Raw genomic sequence first — 17,371 nt, 5'->3', positions numbered from 1 at the left:
AACGGAATGGATCCCAGCCGGCGACCCCAAAAAACGACGGAGACGGAGTCTGATCACGCATCACGCCGACAGAAACAAACATCTTTCTGGTAAGAAGATGGGCGGGGGCTTATGCTTTATGGTTAATGTGACGTGGTGTGGCCAAAACAAGATACAGGAACTCAAGTCCTTCTGTTCACCTGATTTAGAATTCCTCACAATCAAATGTAGACCGCATTATCTACCAAGGGAATTCTCTTCGATTATAATCACAGCCGTATATATTCCCCCCCCCCAAGCAGACACATCGATGGCTCTGAACAAACTTTATTTGACTCTTTGCAAACTGGAATCCATATATCCGGAGGCTGCATTCATTGTAGCTGGGAAACCTTGGATCATTGCTATTCCAACTTCCGTGACGCATATAAGGCCCTGCCCCGCCCTCCTTTCGGAAAAGCTGACCACGACTCCATTTTGTTGATCCCTGCCTACAGACAGAAACTAAAACAAGAAGCTCCCGCGCTGAGGTCTGTTCAACGCTGGTCCGACCAATCTGATTCCACACTCCAAGACTGCTTCCATTACGTGGACTGGGATACGTTCCGTATTGCGTCAGACGACAACATTGACGAATACGCTGATTCGGTGTGCGAGTTCATTAGAACGTGCGTTGAAGATGTTGTTCCCATATCAACGATTAAAACATTCCCAAACCAGAAACCATGGATTAATGGCAGCATTCGCGTGAAACTGAAAGCGTGAACCACTGCTTTTAATCAGGGCAAGGTGACTGGAAACATGACCGAATACAAACAGTGTAACTATTCCCTCCGCAAGGCAATCAAACAAGCTAAGCGTCAGTATAGAGACAAAGTGGAATCTCAATTCAACGGCTCAGACACAAGACCTATGTGGCAGGGTCTACAGTCAATCACGGATTACAAAAAGAAAACCAGCACCGTCACGGACCAGGATGACTTGCTCCCAGGCAGACTAAATAACATTTTTTGCCCACTTTGAGGACAATACAGTGCCACTGACACTGCCCGCAACTAAAACATGCGGACTCTCCTTCACTGCAGCCGACGTGAGGAAAACATTTAAACGTGTCAACCCTCACAAGGCTGCAGGCCCAGACGGCATCCCCAGCCGCGCCCTCAGAGCATGCGCAGACCAGCTGGCTGGTGTGTTTACGGACATATTCAATCAATCCCTATCCCAGTCTGTTGTTCCCACATGCTTCAAGAGGGCCACCATTGTTCCTGTTCCCAAGAAAGCTAAGGTAACTGAGCTAAACGACGACCGCCCCGTAGCACTCACTTTGAGAGACTAGTCAAGGACCATATCACCTCCACAACATCTCCACCCCGCTGATCCTCAACACTGGGGCCCCACAAGGGTGCGTTTTGAGCCCTCTCCTGTAGTCCCTGTTCACCCAAGACTGCGTGGCCATGCACGCCTCCAACTCAATCATCAAGTTTGCGGACGACACAACAGTGGTAGGCTTGATTACCAACAACGACGAGACGGCCTACAGGGAGGAAGTGAGGGCCCTCGGAGTGTGGTGTCAGGAAAATAACCTCACACTCAACGTCAACAAAACTAAGGAGATGATTGTGGACTTCAGGAAACCGCAGAGGGAACACCCCCCTATCCACATCGATGGAACAGTAGTGGAGAGGGTAGTAAGTTTTAAGATCCTCAGCGTACACATCACAGACAAACTGAATTGGTCCACCCACACAGACAGCATCGTGAAGAAGGCGCAGCAGCGCCTCTTCAACCTCAACAGGCTGAAGAAATTTGGCTTGTCAGCAAAAGCACTCACGCACAATCGAGAGCATCCTGTCGGGCTGTATCACCGCCTGGTACGGCAACTGCTCCGCCCACAACCGTAAGGCTCTCCAGAGGGTAGTGAGGTCTGCACAACGCATCACCGGGGGCAAACTACCTGCCCTCCAGGACACCTACACCACCCGATGTCACAGGAAGGCCATAAAGATCATCAAGGACAGCAACCACCAGAGCCACTGCCTGTTCACCCCGCTATCATCCAGAAGGCAAGGTCAGTACAGGTGCATCAAAGCTGGGACCGAGAGACTGAAAAACAGCTTCTATCTCAAGGCCATCAGACTGTTAAACAGCCACCACTAACATTGAGTGGCTGCTGCCAACACACTGACTCAACTCCAGCCCCTTTAATAATGGGAATTGATGGGAAATGATGTAAAATATTTCACTAGCCACTTTAAACAATGCTACCTAATATAATGTTTACATACCCTACATTATTCATCTCATATGTATACGTATATACTGTACTCTATACTAGCCACTTAAACTATGCCACTTTGTTTACATACTCATCTCATATGTATATACTGCACTCAATACCATCTACTGTATCTTGCCTATGCCGCTCTGTACCATCACTCATTCATATATCTTTATGTACATATTCTTTATCCCCTTACACGTGTGTCTATAAGGTAGTAGTTTTGGAATTGTTAGCTAGATTACTTGTTGGTTATTACTGCGTTGTCGGAACTAGAAGCACAAGCATTTCGCTACACTCGCACTAACATCTGCTAACCATGTGTATGTGACAAATAAAATTAGATTTGATTTGATTTGATTACCTCTCACAAATACAAGCATTGATGAAGTCAATCTCTCCTCCACTTTGAGCCAGGAGAGATTGACGTACATATTATTAATGTTAGATCTCTGTGTACATCCAAGGACCAGTCGTGCTGCCCTGTTCTGAGCCAATTGCAATTTTCCTAAGCCCCTCTTTGTGGCACCAGACCAAACGACTGAACATTACTCTAGGTGCGACAAAACTAGGGCCTGTAGGACTTGCCTTGTTGATAGTGCTGTTAAGAAGGCAGAGCAGCGCTATATTATGGAGAAGACTTCGCCCAATCTTAGGGAAAGGGAAAGGGGGATACCTAGTCAGTTGTACAACTGAATGCCTTGAACTGAAATGTGTCTTTCACATTTAACCCAAGCCCTCTGAATCTTAGCTATTGTTGTATTAATATGGTTTGACTATGACACTTTCTCAATTTCCACATTATTCATTAGAAGATTTCGGTGAGGTTTAGAGTTTAGTGAATGATTCGTCCAAAATAGAATGCTTTTAGGTTTTGAAATATTTGGGTTAATTTATTCCTTGCCACCAATTCTGAATATAACTGCAGCTCCTTGTTAAGTATTTCAGTCACTTCAGTCACTGTAGTAGCTGACATGTATAATATTGAGTCACCCGCATACATAGGCACACTGGCATGTTGTTAGAAAATATTGAAAGTAAGGGGCCTAGATAGCTGCCCTGGGGAATTCCTGATTCTAACTGGATTATGTTAGAGAGGCTTCCATTAAAGAACACCCTATGTGGTTCTGTTAGAGAGGTAACTCTTTATCCAAAATATAGCAATGGGTTGTGAAGCTATAACACAGTTATGGTATACAAGACAATGGGCAACTGGGCATTTGTATACATGACCCTATGCATAATCACATGTTGTAATTGCTTAAATTACTCAGGAACCACACCTGTTTGGATGCACCTGCTTTCAAAATATATTGTAGTGTTTCCTTAATTTAGGCAGTTAACTGTAAATGAGCTCCATTTGCTATCAAATGTTTTTAGAATGTTGCTAACTCCATACCACCATTGGGGTTGATTCCATTTCAACATTTGGTTTACTTTCTGAATTGACAAGAAGTTTGGAGAACATTTAGAGACCCTATGGACCCTTGTGAAAGTAGTGCACTACATAGAGTATAAGCTGCCATTTGGAACTCACCGTGGGCCTGCCCTTTCTGTCTGCCAGGCCTGACCCAGTTATATAGAGATTTGGAGAACATTTAGAAACCCTATGGACCCTTATCAAAGTACTACACTGCACAGAGAATAAGGTACCATTTGGAACTCACACTGGGCCTCCCAAGTCTGCCTGCCTGCCAGGCCTGATCCAGTTATATAGTGGTGGAGAACTTTTGGAGACCCTAGTCAAAGTAGTGCACTACACAGAGAATAAGGTACCATTTGGATCTCACTCTTTTTTAGTTTACCTTCATTTAACTAGGCAAGTCAGTTAAGAACAAATTCTAATTTTCAATGACAGCCTAGGAACAGTTGGTTAACTGCCTTGTTCAGGGGCAGAACGACATATTTTTTACCTTATCAGCTCTGGGATTCAATCTTGCAACCTTTTGGTTGCTAGTCCAACTCTCTAACCACTAGGCTACTCTGGGCCTGCCCTGTCTGCTTGCCAGGCCTGATCCAGTTATATAATGGTTTGGAGAATGTTTAGAGACCCGATGGACCCCTGTCAAAGTAATGCACTAAATAGAAAATAAGGTGCAATTTGGAACTCACTCTATGCCTGCCCTGTCTGTCAGGCCTGATTCAGATATGTACAGGGTTAGAAAAGGTTTAGAGACCCTATGGACCCTGGTCAAAGTAGTGCACTGCACAGAGAATAAGGTGCAATTTGGAACTCAATGAGGGCCTCCCATGTCTGTCTGCTTACCAGGCCTGATCCAGTTATATAGAGGGTTGGAGAACTTTAGAGACCCTTGTCAAAATAACGCACTAAATAGAGAATAAGATACCATTTGGGACTCATCTCTGGGCCTGCCCTGTCTGCCTGCCAGGCCTGATCCAGTTATATAGAGGGTTGGAGAACTTTAGAGACTGTATGGACCTTTGTCAAAAAGTGCACTACACAGAGGGTGCCATTTGGAACTCACACTGGGCTTGCTCTGCCTGCCAGGCATGATCCAGTCATACAGAAGTTTGGAGAACATATACAGACCCTATGGACCCTTTTCAAAGCAGTGCACTTGACAGAGAATAAGGTAACATTTGGATCTCACTCTTTTTTATTTAACCTTTGTTTACCTAGTCTTGTCAGTAAAGAACAAATGATTATTTTCTATGACAGCCTAGGAACAGTGGGTTAACTGCCGTGTTCAGGAGCAGAACGGCAGGGTTTCGATCTTGCAACGTTTCGGTTATAAGTCCAACACTCTAACCACTAGGCTACTCTGGGCCTGTCCTGTCTGCCTGCCAGGCATGATCAGGTCTCTTAAAGGTTTGGAGAATGTTTAGAGACCCTATGGACCCTTGTCTAAGTAGTGCACTACACAGAGAATAAGGTGCCATTTGGAACTCACCCTGGGCCTCTCATGTCTGCCAGCCTGCCAGGCATGATCCATTTATGTAGAGGTTTGGAGAACGTTTAGCGACCTGTGGACCATTGTCAAAGAAGTGCACTACATAGAGAATAGGGTACCATTTGGAACTCAAACTGGGCCTGCCCTGTCTGCCTGCCTGGCCTGATCCAGAATTATAAAGGTTTGGAGAAAGTTTAGAGAACTGAATAACCCTTGTCAAAGAAGTACACTACACAGAAAATAAGATGTCATTTTGGAACTAATGCTGGACCTGCCCTGTCTGCCTGCCAGGCCTAATCCAGTTTTATAGAGGTTTGGAGAATGTTTAAAGACCCTGTGGACACTTGTCAAAGTAGTGCACTTCAAAGCAAAAAAGGTGCCATTTGGAACTCTCACTGGAAATGCCCTGTCTAACAGCCAGGCCTGATCCAGACAAATAGACATTTGGAGAACCTTTAGAGACACTATGGACCCTTGTCAAAGTAGGGCAATACATAGAGGATAAGGTACCATTTTGAACTCACACTGGGCCTGCCCTGTCTGTATGCCAAGACTGATCAGGATATATATATATATATCATGACGTGGCCCTCTTTGGGTATAGTGAGTACCTTCCCCCTCTCTCTCCCTCTCATACACCCAGGTTCTGTTATCTCAGGTCATAAATTCCTGGAGGAGACTCTCTACCCCTGGACAGGCAGTATAGAGAGAGTTTCACAGTAAAACAAAATAACTTCTTCTACACCACAGAACTTGAGAACTGAACAATGTCCATGTTTTGGAGAATGTGTAAACGGTCGGTGGAGTAGCCAGCTACGACCCGGTCCATTTTGTTTCAGGCTGTGACCTCATGAAAGACAATACAGCCACATTACCATAACTCTGTTTATAAAGGAGCCTCCGTTATGAGGTTTTTGTCTAATTATTATATAAAATGAATGAGTAAAGATTAAACTATTTGTGAAATTATGTAATGTGATTTTAAACAGTTAATGTGAGAGAATTGTATTCCCTTTGAAGTTTAGCTAAGTCATTGGCCTGCCCCCATGAACACAAACATGATCTGGCTAATGGGAGAGCCATTTTCTACAATTCCGAATAAAACCCCCACCTGGAGAAACCCACTTCAGACCATGTGAACCTCGATCACAGAGGGGGGGGGGGGGTGAAGGTTTGAATAGAGACCACAAAAACCTCAGTATAAGCTAAGGTTGTAGTGGCTTGTTGAATTCCTAACCAAACCACGTGGAGCATTGGCTACACGGGTGGAAATGGTTCAACTCTGAGACTATAAATACCGACAGAATAAGAGCAAATTACTAGTCTGCAGCTAGGAATTATGTCGACCTGGAATGCGAAGACCGACAACCGTCGAAACATCTATCCTATAAGAACATTTCTGAATGGGACTCTGAAGTATCCATTCTAACCACAAAAGACTCCAGGGAAGCAGAGAGAAGCTTGGATGAACTTTCCAACAGAAAGACGGACGATTCCAACAGAGATCCCGACGACACACTAGGCGTAAGTATATATTGATTGCAATTATTCCCGAATGAGTGAGAATTCATGTGCAAAGGATTTATCATTTCAATACAATTACCAACTGTGTAGTGACTTGTCTTTCCCGCCCTTCTCAGTCCACACCCACTTCCCTTTGTCCACCAAGCTGTCATATCGGCTTAGCCCACTAGGGAACCTCCCCTATCATTTCCTTGTAACCATATCTACTATGTGTTTGTTTATGCATTTCTGTGATTATTTAGTTAGTAAATAAATTATTAAGATAATTGATGTATGGATGATTCATAGTAAAGGCTGGGTTCGTGCAGATAACCAACGATTTACAACGTTCGGAATGAGACTAACGTGAGGTAAAGAATAATTAATTAATAAGAAGACTAATTGATCAGATATTAAAATATCTGAAGAGTTATATAAGATTATAGCTTTGTAATCTGAAGATTTTCCTTGTTGCCCCAACTTCCTAGTTAATTACATTTACATGATTAGTTTAATCATGTAATAATAATTACAGAGAATTGTTTTGATAAAATAAGTCTTCAATTTAATGATGCCAAAGACACAACATATAGATGTTCGAGAACATTTAGGACACCCTATTGAGCCTTGTCAAAGTAGCACACTACAAAGAGAATTTGGAACTCAATCTTGGCCTTCCCTGTCTGTATGCCTGCCAGGCCTGATCCTGTTATATAGAGGTTTAGAGAACATTTAGAGACCCTATGGACCCTTGACAACGAAGTGCACTACATAGAGAATAAGGTACCATTTGGAACTCACAACTCCTGTCTATCTGCCAGGCCTGATCCAGTTAAATAGAGGTTTGAAGAATGTTTAGAGACCGTATGAACCCTGGGTCTGCCCTGTCTGTCTGCCTGCCTACCAGGCCTGATCCAATATTTTTGAATATTCTACATCCAACTTTGAGAGGAATAGTCACTCTGGTTTAATGCATACTATTTACAAGCTGTAATAATGAGTGCAGAATCGGTTTAAACTAACACACCCTATTGCCTACTTTAGAATGAATCCCATCTTGAGCACTAAACTCGAGCTATTGTGTAACGTATAATTTACATAAAGGTCATGAGCATAAAGATAAAGTTGCCTCACTGTGCCCTAGATAGATTCAGACTATATAAATAAGTTAGATCCGCTTGGGCTTGGTTTACTTAGACTGGTAGTACTCCTATATCCCATTGGAGGGCAATACAGTTCAGTGATTCAAACAATCTGAGCCAATCCCAACCACTCATTCTTCTTTCTCCAGTAGGGTCTCCGACTGCCCTCTTCTCAGGCCACCTAATCAAATCAAATTGGTGAGATTTCCACCTTGTCTATCAGAGGGCAAGATGTAGCTATTACCATACGGTTTACACCTGTCAAATCTAGTCAGATCTCCACAAATGTATAGGATAAAGGGGTCGATTTTCGATCGGGCACTTCTGTTCTGGCAAAGTCAGAGTAGGTTGCCCAAAGTTTAGGATTTGGAGAGTGTACTAAGAGTGGAACAGGCTGCGTTAGCTGAAAATAAGCGCTTTTTTATTTATTTTTTATTTTTACAGGGACAGTGCACATTAATCAACGTTTCAGTAAAAGTGCCGGTTTCAGCCAGCCGGCTAATTTTCAACCGCAGTCCCTGGGCAGGTTATTAAAAACAATTACAATATAGACAATAGCACCATAGAACAAGCAAGACATAGCAACATAGGACAAGCAAGACATAGCATACAGACAGAGCAACATAGAACAAAAAGCAGCAAAACAAAATTCATAAAAGCAACAAAGTGTTTCCACACCTCACAAGCTACAGACAACAGACAACATGGAAAGCGGCAACACACAGCTAGGGACCATGTTCACAAATCTGATTGACCTTTAGCCAGGTCTTCAAGCATTTTGTGAAAGTGTGATATGTGGTGCAGTTATGTGTGTCTGATGGCAGTGTATTCCAGACATGGGAAGCTCTCACAGAGAATGCAGATTTACTAAAGGTGCTTTTCCTTAGGGGAACTATACAGTCACCTCTCATGGCAGACCTTGTGGATCTGCTGCCATATGTCTGGGTTTTCTGTTTAACAAAAATATTGAGTGGAGGGGGAGCCAGGCCATTTAGGATCTTGAATACAAGACATGCGTCGGTGTATTGCACAAGATTTGGTTCTAATGTTGTTATGGTCTAATGTTGTTATGATCTAATGTTGTTATGATCTAATGGTCTAATGGTCTAATGTTGTTATGGTCTAATGGTCTAATGTTGTTATGGTCTAATGGTGTTATGGTCTAATGTTGTTATGATCTAATGGTCTAATGTTGTTATGGTCTAATGGTCTAATGTTGTTATGGTCTAATGGTGTTATGGTCTAATGTTGTTATGATCTAATGGTCTAATGTTGTTATGGTCTAATGGTCTAATGTTGTTATGATCTAATGGTCTAATGGTCTAATGTTGTTATGGTCTAATGGTCTAATGTTGTTATGGTCTAATGGTGTTATGGTCTAATGTTGTTATGATCTAATGGTCTAATGTTGTTATGGTCTAATGTTGTTATGGTCTAATGTTGTTATGGTCTAATGTTGTTATGGTCTAATGGTCTAATATTGTTATGGTCTAATGTTGTTATGTTCTAATGTTGTTATGGTCTAATGGTCTAATGTTGTTATGGTCTAATGGTCTAATGTTCTAATGGTCTAATGTTGTTATGTTCTAATGTTGTTATGTTCTAATGTTGTTATGTTCTAATGTTGTTATGGTCTAATGGTCTAATGTTGTTATGGTCTAATGTTGTTATGATCTAATGGTCTAATGGTCTAATGTTGTTATGGTCTAATGTTGTTATGTTCTAATGTTGTTATGTTCTAATGTTGTTATGGTCTAATGGTCTAATGTTGTTATGGTCTAATGGTCTAATGTTGTTATGGTCTAATGTTGTTATGATCTAATGGTCTAATGTTGTTATGGTCTAATGGTCTAATGTTGTTATGGTCTAATGGTCTAATGTTGTTATGGTCTAATGGTCTAATGTTGTTATGGTCTAATGTTGTTATGGTCTAATGGTCTAATGTTGTTATGGTCTAATGGTCTAATGTTGTTATGGTCTAATGTTGTTATGTTCTAATGTTGTTATGGTCTAATGGTCTAATGTTGTTATGGTCTAATGTTGTTATGATCTAATGGTCTAATGTTGTTATGGTCTAATGTTGTTATGGTCTAATGGTCTAATGGTGTTATGGTCTAATGGTCTAATGGTGTTATGGTCTAATGGTCTAATGTTGTTATGGTCTAATGTTGTTATGGTCTAATGTTGTTATGGTCTAATGTTGTTATGGTCTAATGTTGTTATGATCTAATGTTGTTATGGTCTAATGGTCTAATGTTGTTATGGTCTAATGGTCTAATGTTGTTATGATCTAATGTTGTTATGGTCTAATGTTGTTATGGTCTAATGTTGTTATGGTCTAATGTTGTTATGGTCTAATGTTGTTATGGTCTAATGGTCTAATGCTGTTATGATCTAATGGTCTAATGCTGTTATGATCTAATGTTGTTACGATCTAATGTTGTTATGATCTAATTGTCTAATGTTGTTATGGTCTAATGGTCTAATGTTGTTATGATCTAATGGTCTAATGTTGTTATGGTCTAATGTTGTTATGGTCTAATGTTGTTATGGTCTAATGGTCTAATGTTGTTATGATCTAATGTTGTTATGATCTAATGTTGTTATGATCTAATGGTCTAATGCTGTTATGGTCTAATGGTCTAATGTTGTTATGGTCTAATGTTGTTATGGTCTAATGGTCTAATGTTGTTATCGTAGAATGTATGCACACATGACTGTAAGTCGCTTTGGATAAAAGCGTCTGCTAAATGGCATATATATTATTATTATAAGATTTTCCCAACTCAAGAGCTCATGCTTTCTAAGGATGTGACAATGATGATGGCTATTGGGCTTCCTATCAAGCACTTTGAGAGCCTGTTTGTAGACAGACTGAATTGGTTTTAATGTTGTACAGTAAGCTTGGGCCCAACTAGTCAAGCAGTATGTTAAGTGGGGGAGTATCATAGAACTGAAGTACAGTTTTGCTACCTCTGTAGTCAAACAATTTCGTATAAATCGGAAATTAGCTAGGTTGAATTTGGTTATTTGAATTACCTTTTTCACATGCTTTTTAAAAGAGAGGTTGGAATCAAGTATGATGCCAAGGTACTTAAAATCGGATACCACCTGGAGCTTCTCCCTGACACATAGACATCTGGCTCAGTAGCATCTGTTGCCCTCTTTGTGAAGAACATGCAAACAGTTTTTTTCACATTGAGATGCAAACACGAGTCACTGAGCCACTTTGTAACCTGGACCATTACAGTAGTGAGTTCTTGTGCAGCTTGTTGTTTGCTCTTTGCATGCACATATATCACTGTATCATCTGCATACATTTGAACTTCAGACCCAGTACAGACAGAAGGCAGATCATTAATATACAGGCTGAACAGGAGGGGCCCCAGTATTGACCCTTGGGGCACGCCCACATCATAGCTACGAGTGGGCGACAGCTCATTGCTCACTCTGACACACTGAGTTCTGCCTTCAAGGTATGATTTCATCCATCTCAAGGCATCAGGGGAAAAGTTGAACTTGGACAATTTTGTGATGAGAATCTCATGGTTAACAGTATCAAAATCCTTCCTTAGGTCCAGAAACACAGCCCCAACAGCAACCCCTTTGTCCATCTTGGACTTCACATTTTCCAGAAGAAAGCAGTTTCTATGGAGTGTTTCGCTCTGAAGCCAAACTGCATGGAGTGTAATGTGAAGGGGCTGTTGTTGAGGTGGGCAATCAGTTGTTCTGCTACATACTTTTCAACAACCTTTGACACCACAGGTAGTATACTAATGGGCCTGTAGTTACTCACGTCAGCAGGGTCGCCTGATTTAAAGATGGCCGTTATTATGGCCGACTTCCATACCCTTGGAAACACACCGAGACCAATAGATGTGTTGGTGACCTTAGTAATGGGGCCAATGAGTGACTCTTTGTAGTTTTTAAGAAAGGTAGAGTCCATCCCAAACACATCTTTGGCTTTAGAGTTCTTTAGTGAGCTAATCACCTTGTTCACCTTTGACTCAGAAACCTCCCTTATGATGAAGACAGGTTGAGTGTCATTCACTAGCACTGAGCCCAAGAAATCAGTGGAGGGTTTCTGTGTCAGCGCTTTGGACTGCATGGATTGATCAAATCACACAGACAAAGACTAATGATGCATCCTTAGTGCAGTATATAGGGAATAGGGTGCCATTTGGGATACACTCAAAAACTAAAGTACCATTCTCTCCTGGTTCATCCACTAGTTCCTCTTTCTCCAGTATGGTCTCTGACTGCTCTCTTCTCAGGGCCTTGATCTAAGAGCAAATAGATGAGAACAGTTCAATCATGTTATCATCAGATTGGCATCTATTCCATCAATCATTTATTAGGGGTTCTCTCTCTCACACTCACTCACTCACTCACTCACTCACTCACTCACTCACTCACTCACTCACTCACTCACTCACTCACTCACTCACTCACTCACTCACTCACTCACTCACTCAAAGTATACATATCAAAAAATATATATTTATATATAAATAAATGGTAGTAGACATCAATACATTAAAGCAATGGTAGTAGACCAGTGTCAACATGACTGAGAAGACACATGACATGAAAGACAAAACAAAACTGGCTGTCCCTCAGGTTGTGGCAGGAGGACACATATTTGGCTGCCAAAACTGTACATTTTGGCAATTCACCCAATAAATATTTGATGTTTTCCTCATATTTTATAGTTTCAAATTCTTTGTATTGAAATATTCTCTTAGGTCTGAGTATTTATCACAGTGTAATACGAAATGCAGCTCTGTCTCTACTTCTCCCCTGGAGCAGAGTGAGCTAGCCTGTCCTCTCTGGGCAGCCAGGTTTGTCTGTGATGACCGGTCTCTATAGCCAGACTGCTTACTGAGTCTGTACCTAGTCAATATTTTCCTCAGTTTTCTATCAGTCACAGTGGTCAGATAGTCTGCCACCATGTACTGTCTGTTGATATATAGGTGATATATTTTTCTTTTTGTTTTGTGATGATTTGGTTGGGCCGGATTTTCTGAGTGCTGTCCTGAGGCTCTACAGGGTTGGTTTCGTGAACTGAGCCTCAAAACCAGCTGGCTGAGGGGACTCTTCTCTTGTTTCATCTCTTGGCATTGTAGAGCTGTGTGATGGAATGTTTTGGGGTCATTTGTTTTTAGATGTTTGTAAAAATTTGATGGCTCTTTTTTCTATTCGAATGCGAAGGGGATATTGGCCCAATTCTGCTCTACATGCGTTATTTGGAGTTTTTCTTTGCACTTGCAATACAGTCTTGCAAAACTCTGCATGCAGTATTTCGATTGGATGTTTGTCCCATTTTGCAAATTCATTTTTAGAGATTGGACCCCTAAGTTGTGTCATCCTGTGAACCCAGTTCATTGCTGCTCTCAACTAAAAAAAATAAATAAAGTATTTTAAAATATATATGTTTAGGTGTTTAACACTTTATTCAGACAGTATTTAAATGAGATGGGGAAGCAGGCAAGAGTGAGAAACAATGGGAAGGGTGGACACAGGGATTGAACCCTGGTCTCCTTGTCATGCAGGTGAAAGAGGACCCAAAAGCGACTTGGCGAAAACAGAGTCTTTAATCCAGTAAAGTAAATACAAACAAAAAACACAACTTTCACTCGAAATGACGAGGACAAACTGGAGACTCGATCTTGAACAGCAGGTGAACAGCAGGTTGCCTCGGGAAGGCACTTGAACCAGACAGACTCAGACACCTGCTCACCACACAGCATCTGAGGAAAACACGACACGACAGGGCGATACACAAACACAGCACGGTGAATTCTAGACAAGGAACCGACAGGACAGGAACGGAACACAAAGGAAGAAATAGGGACTCTAATCAGGGGAAAGGATCGGGAACAGGTGTGGGAAGACTAAATGATTGATTAGGGGAATAGGAACAGCTGGGAGCAGGAACGGAACGATAGAGAGAAGAGAGAGCGAGAGAGTGAGAGAGGGAGGGGGAGAGAGAGGGATAGAAAGAGGGAAAGAACCTAATAAGACCAGCAGAGGGAAACGAATAGAATGGGAAGCACAGGGACAAGACAAGATAATAAATGACAAAACATGACAGTACCCCCCACTCACCGAGCGCCTCCTGGCGCACTCGAGGAGGAATCCTGGCGGCAACGGAGGAAATCATCAATGAGTGAACGGTCCAGCACGTCCCGAGACGGAACCCAACTCCTCTCCTCAGGACCGTAACCCTCCCAATCCACTAAGTATTGGTGACCCCGTCCCCGAGAACGCATGTCCATGATCCTACATACCTTGTAAATAGGTGCGCTCTCGACAAGGACGGGAGGGGGAGGGAAGACGAACGGGGGTGCGAAGAAAGGGCTTGACACAGGAGACATGGAAGACAGGATGGACGCGACGAAGATGTCGCGGAAGAAGCAGTCGCACAGCGACAGGATTGACGACCTGGGAGACACGGAACGGACCAATGAACCGCGGAGTCAACTTACGAGAAGCTGTCGTAAGAGGAAGGTTGCGAGTGGAAAGCCACACTCTCTGGCCGCAACAATACCTTGGACTCTTAATCCTGCGTTTATTGGCGGCTCTCACAGTCTGTGCCCTGTAACGGCAAAGTGCAGACCTCACCCTCCTCCAGGTGCGCTCACAACGTTGGACAAACGCTTGAGCGGAGGGAACGCTGGACTCGGCAAGCTGGGATGAGAACAGAGGAGGCTGGTAACCCAGACTACTCTGAAACGGAGATAACCCGGTAGCAGACGAAGGAAGCGAATTGTGAGCGTATTCTGCCCAGGGGAGCTGTTCTGCCCAAGACGCAGGGTTTCTGAAAGAAAGGCTGCGTAGTATGCGACCAATCGTCTGATTGGCCCTCTCTGCTTGACCGTTAGACTGGGGATGAAACCCGGAAGAGAGACTGACGGACGCACCAATCAAACGACAGAACTCCCTCCAAAACTGTGACGTGAATTGCGGGCCTCTGTCTGAAACGGCGTCTAACGGGAGGCCATGAATTCTGAATACATTCTCGATAATGATTTGTGCCGTCTCCTTAGCGGAAGGAAGTTTAGCGAGGGGAATGAAATGTGCCGCCTTAGAGAACCTATCGACAACCGTAAGAATCACAGTCTTCCCCGCAGACAAAGGCAGACCGGTAATGAAGTCTAGGGCGATGTGAGACCATGGTCGAGAAGGAATGGGGAGCGGTCTGAGACGACCGGCAGGAGGAGAGTTACCCGACTTAGTCTGCGCGCAGTCCGAACAAGCAGCCACGAAACGGCGCGTGTCACGCTCCTGAGTCGGCCACCAAAAGCGCTGGCGAATAGACGCAAGAGTGCCTCGAACACCGGGATGACCAGCTAACTTGGCAGAGTGAGCCCACTGAAGAACAGCCAGACGAGTGGAAACAGGAACGAAAAGGAGGTTACTAGGACAAGCGCGCGGCGACGCAGTGTGCGCGAGTGCTTGCTTAACCTGTCTTTCAATTCCCCAGACTGTTAACCCGACAACACGCCCATAAGGAAGAATCCCCTCGGGATCAGTAGAAGCCACAGAAGAACTAAACAGACGGGATAAGGCATCAGGCTTGGTGTTCTTGCTACCCGGACGGTAAGAAATCACAAACTCGAAACGAGCAAAAACAACGCCCAACGAGCTTGACGGGCATTAAGTCGTTTGGCAGAACGGATGTACTCAAGGTTCTTATGGTCTGTCCAAACGACAAAAGGAACGGTCGCCCCCTCCAACCACTGTCGCCATTCGCCTAGGGCTAAGCGGATGGCGAGCAGTTCACGGTTACCCACATCATAGTTGCGCTCAGATGGCGACAGGCGATGAGAAAAATAAGCGCAAGGATGAACCTTATCGTCAGACTGGAAGCGCTGGGATAGAATGGCTCCCACGCCTACCTCTGAAGCGTCAACCTCGACAATGAATTGTCTAGTGACGTCAGGAGTAACGAGGATAGGAGCGGACGTAAAACGTTCCTTTAGAAGATCAAAAGCGTAGAGCGTAGAGAGAGACAATTCTCTAAAAGGCGCTGTAGAACACGTCGAACGTGCTGAACATGAATCTCGAGTGACGGAGAAAAAATCAGGATATCGTCAAGATAGACAAAAACAAAGATGTTCAGCATGTCTCTCAGAACATCATTAACTAATGCCTGAAAAACAGCTGGCGCATTGGCGAGACCAAACGGCAGAACCCGGTACTCAAAATGCCCTAACGGAGTGTTAAACGCCGTTTTCCACTCGTCCCCCTCTCTGATGCGCACGAGATGGTAAGCGTTACGAAGGTCCAACTTAGTAAAGCACCTGGCTCCCTGCAGAATCTCGAAGGCTGATGACATAAGGGGAAGCGGATAACGATTCTTAACCGTTATTGTCATGTTTGTCATTCATTGTCATGTCTTGTCCCTGTGCTCCCCATGCTATTCGTTTCCCTCTGCTGGTCTTGTTTGGTTCTATCCTTCTCTCTCCCCCTCCCTCTCTCACTCTCTCGCTCTCTCTTCTCTCTGTCGTTCCGTTCCTGCTCCCAGCTGTTCCTATTCCCCTAATCATCATTTAGTCTTTCCACACCTGTTCCCGATCCTTTCCCCTGATTAGACTCCCTATTTATTCCTTTGTGATCCGTTCCTGTTCCGTCGGTTCCTTGTTTTGTATTCCATGCTGTAATTGCGTTTCGCCCTGTCCTGTCGTGTTTTTGCCGTGATTGTGTATCACCCTGTCCTGTCGTGTTTTGTGCCTTCTTCAGACGCTGCGTGTGAGCAGGTGTCTCAGTTGACTACGGCCTGCGCCTACCCGAAGCGACCTGCAGTCTGTGGCCGCTTCTCCAGTTGTTTTCCCCTCTACTATCTAGAGGATTTCAGTTATTCGGTTTTGAGCATTAATAAACTCTGTTTCTGTTAAGTCGCGTTTGGGTCCTCCTTCACCTGCATAACAGAAGGAACCGACCAAAGAATGGACCCAGCGACTTCAGACGCTCGTTACACTGTCGTCGAGATCCAAGGAGCCATGCTCGGCAGACACGAGCAGGAATTGTCTGCTGCTCGCCATGCCGTGGAGAACCTGGCCGCTCAGGTTTCCGACCTCTCTGGACAGTTCCAGAGTCTACGTCTCGTGCCACCTGTTACTCCCTGGCCTGCCGAGCCTCCTGAACCCAGGGTTAATAACCCACCTTGCTACTCCGGGCAGCCCACTGAGTGCCGCTCCTTTCTCACGCAGTGTGAGATTGTGTTCTCTCTCCAACCCCACACATACTCTAGAGAGAGCTCGGGTTGCTTTCGTCATTTCACTCCTTACTGGCCGGGCTCGAGAATGGGGCACAGCTATCTGGGAGGCAAGGGCTGATTGCTCTAACAGATTCCAGAACTTTAAAGAGGAGATGATTCGGGTTTTTGACCGTTCAGTTTTTGGTGAGGAGGCTTCTAGGGCCCTGGCTTCCTTATGCCAAGGTGAACGGTCCATAACGGATTATTCCATTGAGTTTCGCACTCTTGCTGCCTCTAGTGAGTGGAACGAGCCGGCGCTGCTCGCTCGTTTTCTGGAGGGACTCCACGCAGTGGT

The 17,371-nt window shown here is 43.9% G+C and overlaps 1 protein-coding gene across 2 annotated transcripts in view; it reads right to left on the bottom strand.

Moving 5' to 3' along the window:
* Window positions 1–17,371, bottom strand: part of LOC124033964 (rho guanine nucleotide exchange factor 28-like) — a 202,178-nt gene that overhangs the window by 124,950 nt on the left and 59,857 nt on the right. For both annotated transcript variants that reach the window (XM_046346515.1, XM_046346516.1), the window contains one exon: window positions 12,022–12,097. In XM_046346515.1, coding sequence (XP_046202471.1) covers window positions 12,022–12,097 — 76 coding nt within the window. The remainder of the gene's footprint in view (window positions 1–12,021; window positions 12,098–17,371) is intronic.

This window comes from Oncorhynchus gorbuscha, linkage group LG04, assembly GCF_021184085.1.
Source record: "Oncorhynchus gorbuscha isolate QuinsamMale2020 ecotype Even-year linkage group LG04, OgorEven_v1.0, whole genome shotgun sequence".
NCBI lineage: Eukaryota > Metazoa > Chordata > Actinopteri > Salmoniformes > Salmonidae > Oncorhynchus > Oncorhynchus gorbuscha.
Note: the sequence above shows the minus strand (reverse complement) of the source record. Positions and strands in the feature narration are given on the sequence as shown.